The sequence below is a fragment of the Cynoglossus semilaevis genome, chromosome 1 (genome assembly GCF_000523025.1).
Source record: "Cynoglossus semilaevis isolate Cse_v1.0 chromosome 1, Cse_v1.0, whole genome shotgun sequence".
NCBI lineage: Eukaryota > Metazoa > Chordata > Actinopteri > Pleuronectiformes > Cynoglossidae > Cynoglossus > Cynoglossus semilaevis.
The window spans coordinates 1,686,849-1,690,037 of record NC_024307.1 but is presented as its reverse complement, the minus strand read 5'-3'; the positions used below and the strand labels follow the sequence as shown (position 1 = coordinate 1,690,037).

The 3,189-nt window shown below is 47.6% G+C and overlaps 1 protein-coding gene across 1 annotated transcript in view; it reads right to left on the bottom strand.

The window, feature by feature from the left end:
- The window catches only part of ralgapa1 (Ral GTPase activating protein catalytic subunit alpha 1), a 55,515-nt gene that overhangs the window by 22,161 nt on the left and 30,165 nt on the right, over positions 1 to 3,189 (bottom strand). Inside the window, exons 36-38 of the mRNA XM_025058446.1 lie at positions 1,992 to 2,063; positions 1,318 to 1,441; positions 1,077 to 1,232 (exon numbers count right to left, since the gene is read on the bottom strand). Of these exons, the coding sequence (XP_024914214.1) occupies positions 1,077 to 1,232; positions 1,318 to 1,441; positions 1,992 to 2,063 (352 nt within the window). The remainder of the gene's footprint in view (positions 1 to 1,076; positions 1,233 to 1,317; positions 1,442 to 1,991; positions 2,064 to 3,189) is intronic.

Genomic DNA, 3,189 nt, shown 5'->3' with positions numbered 1-3,189 from the left:
CTGATGATGTTACTGTTACTGATGTTACTGTTGATGTTACTGTTACTGATGTTACTGTTCTGCTGCTGTTACTGTTACTGTTACTGCTGCTGTTACTGTTACTGCTGTTACTGTGGACTTTCCTCAGTTGTTCGTCCTCGTGGACGTGTTGGTCAGTGACTGGACAGATTTGACAACATGTGAAACGGTGTTCAAACCGAGGCACAGATTTACAGTCAATGACTCCTCAGTGGACGTGTGTTTGTATCACATTAGGCGGGCGTGTGTGTGTGTGTGTGGCTGCTTGTTTGATGGTGCCATCAGCTGATCGTGGAGACGAATGGTGTAAGGCCAGACACTGATAATCCAATCAGGAGCCTGCAGCACCGTGATAGGCTGAGAAGCAGGAAGTGTGATGTGATTAAAGGGACATTACGGCCATGTGCAGAGCGCCCAGTGCCTCGGGGTTGACAGGTGCTCACACACACACACACACACACACACACACACACACACGCGTGCAATAAACCTGGCTGCCGAGACACGAGAGCAGAGACAGAGACTGATCCAATTATTAGAGACGCTGCAGACGAGGCCACAAACACCGTCCTCCACGTTTGGCTCTCGGCTTTTTCCCTGGACCGTTGAGACCTGGACTGGGACGTGACACCGTCCTCACGTTGACGTCCGTCTTTTCCCCGACCAACAGAACGTCGACTCAGACGTCCATGTCCCATCCACGATAATCACTGTAACTCTGATCAGCGCTGCCCCCTGTCTGTCACTCATGTCTCTTTTTTTTTTTTGTTTAAAGCCCCCCCCCCCCCCCCCTGGTTTCTAAGTGGTTACGATTGGTAATTACATACAGATGGTGGAGATCAGGACCTGTTACGTGTCAGGTCCGTGGGGGGCGGGGGCTGTTAGTGGGACACGTGTCTTACAGCTGTGACACAACAAGGGTCCAAATGATCCAATAACTGACTGCAACAAACACTGGCTGCCACTGGAGGCGCCGTTATTCAATCCAGCTGTGTAACGTTTACAAAGAAAAGCTGCTCAGACCCCTGCTCTGTGTGTGTGTGTGTGTGTGTGTGTACCTTCTTGGTGAGGTTGTGGTCCTGGTCGTGGGGCATGCGGGTGGAGACGTGGTAGATAACCTCGGTGGTAGACGTGGCGTAGTAAGGTGTGGTCTGGCCGGTGCTCCGGTTCCTCTGGAGACCTCCCATGAAGCCACAGTGAGTGGTGAGGTCCACCTAGGGGTCACCATCGGTACAGCACATTGTTTTTGATGAACCCAGTGACTACCAGTGAGACGGTCCTATCATTATGGGACGTTACCTCCCAGCCCAGTCCAGAGACGAAGTCTTCGTAGGCCTGGCTGCCTGCCGTGTTGGTCAGGATGGAGTGTTTGTCTTCCTGACCTTCAGCCACGTAAAACACTGCGATTTTATGGGTTTCACGACTGGAGGAGAAACGAGCACAAAAACGGTCAAGACAAGTGGTTCCACCATCAGGTGACACACACACACACACACACACACTAACGCTGTATTGCAAAAACTAAACTAAAAGACGTTACTAAATAATTATACATATAAAAGTTTTGTCTTTAAAAATGAGGATTCTCATTTTGATTTAGTTCAGCTAACGATCGCTGGTAGCTTTGTTTACCTAGACGAGAGCGTACACAGCGTACTATTGGCTAATACAATGTGTACCTGGTGTTCTATTGGCTAATACAATGTGTACCTGGTGTTCTATTGGCTAATACAATGTGTACCTGGTGTTCTATTGGCTAGGAGAGAGGTCACTGTATTTACTTTAACAATGAAGAAGAAGACTGGGTTCTGTATTTACTTTAACAATGAAGAAGAAACAGTGAAGACTGGGTTAAAAAAAAAAGAAAAGAAAAGATGTAAAAAACAGGAAAGAGAGAGAGAGAGAGCGAGAGAGAGAGCGAGAGAGAGTGAAAAGACTGGTCTCTCAGGTGGTTGACCTTTATACGACCTTACCACTGCCGTGAGTCCAGGTTCTTCAGCTCTCTGAGTAACTTCTCGTTCTTTCTGAGCAGGTGGAAGTTAGTCCTGCAGAACACACACACACACAGAGTCAAAGGTCAAAGGTCATGACATTAGGACACAAAGTCTTTGACGTAACGTCATGTGTCGTGATGTAACGACGCATCGTAAATCAGCTAACAATCGCTACAAATCTGTGACAATTCCTATTGGTTTAAAATGAAAACTGACTGGTCCATGAAGGAGTCACTGGTCAGACCATGACACTACACCCTCCAGTCCACTAGGTGGCAGTATGCTCCTAAAAACATTGGAGCAGATCAATGGTGATGTTCCAGTGTTTCTGGACAGAAATGACAGACCATGTCAGTTGGTGAGGTTCACAGACCATGTCAGTTGATGATGGGATTTGACCCAGTTCTGAGGAGATCAGTGGATTTGGTCACAGTTTGACTGGAGATCATCGGGTTTAAAATCGTGATAAAATCGTGATAAGATCGTAGGGTGCGTTGAGTGCACCGTTACGTCTGTAGTCATGTGACTTCAAAGTAAGTAAGAATCCTGTGGATTAATGTAAGTGGAGAGGTCGCGCCTGAGGTCAGAGTTCATCCAGATCAGCTTCACCTGGTCCACACACACACACAGACAGAACAACAGACCGTGGTGACAACCTGGGCACTGATAATACAGAAGCTGGACTCCAGCAGTGCTGGTTGGAGTGGACCCATAATGACTTACCATTCTTTACCCTCTTAGAGAGAGGGAGATAAAGACGGAGAGAGAGAGGAGGGAGAGAGAGGGGAGAGAGAGGGGAGAGAGAGGGAGAGACGGCAATTTGTCCTTTATTAAACTGATACTTGGTAATGGCCTCATTCTCTGCTCTCAAAGACTCCATTTACATTCTGCACCGTAGGCAGAAAAGGACAAGGACGCCAACACACACACACACACACACACACACACCCCCTACAGGCGGCCGTCAGTATGTCAGTGTGCACAGATGACGTCCACTGATAATGAGGCGTTCTTTCAGCTCTCTGTAATTGATCCATATTTACTCACTTGTTTTGGTTCCATTCATTTCTGCTCTTCATCACAGAACATCCTCCTCCTCCTCCTCCTCTGCTCTAATTCACCCTCCATCATTCCTGTCTTCAACTACTGCTTTTTATTCTAACTACAAATGGGTGAG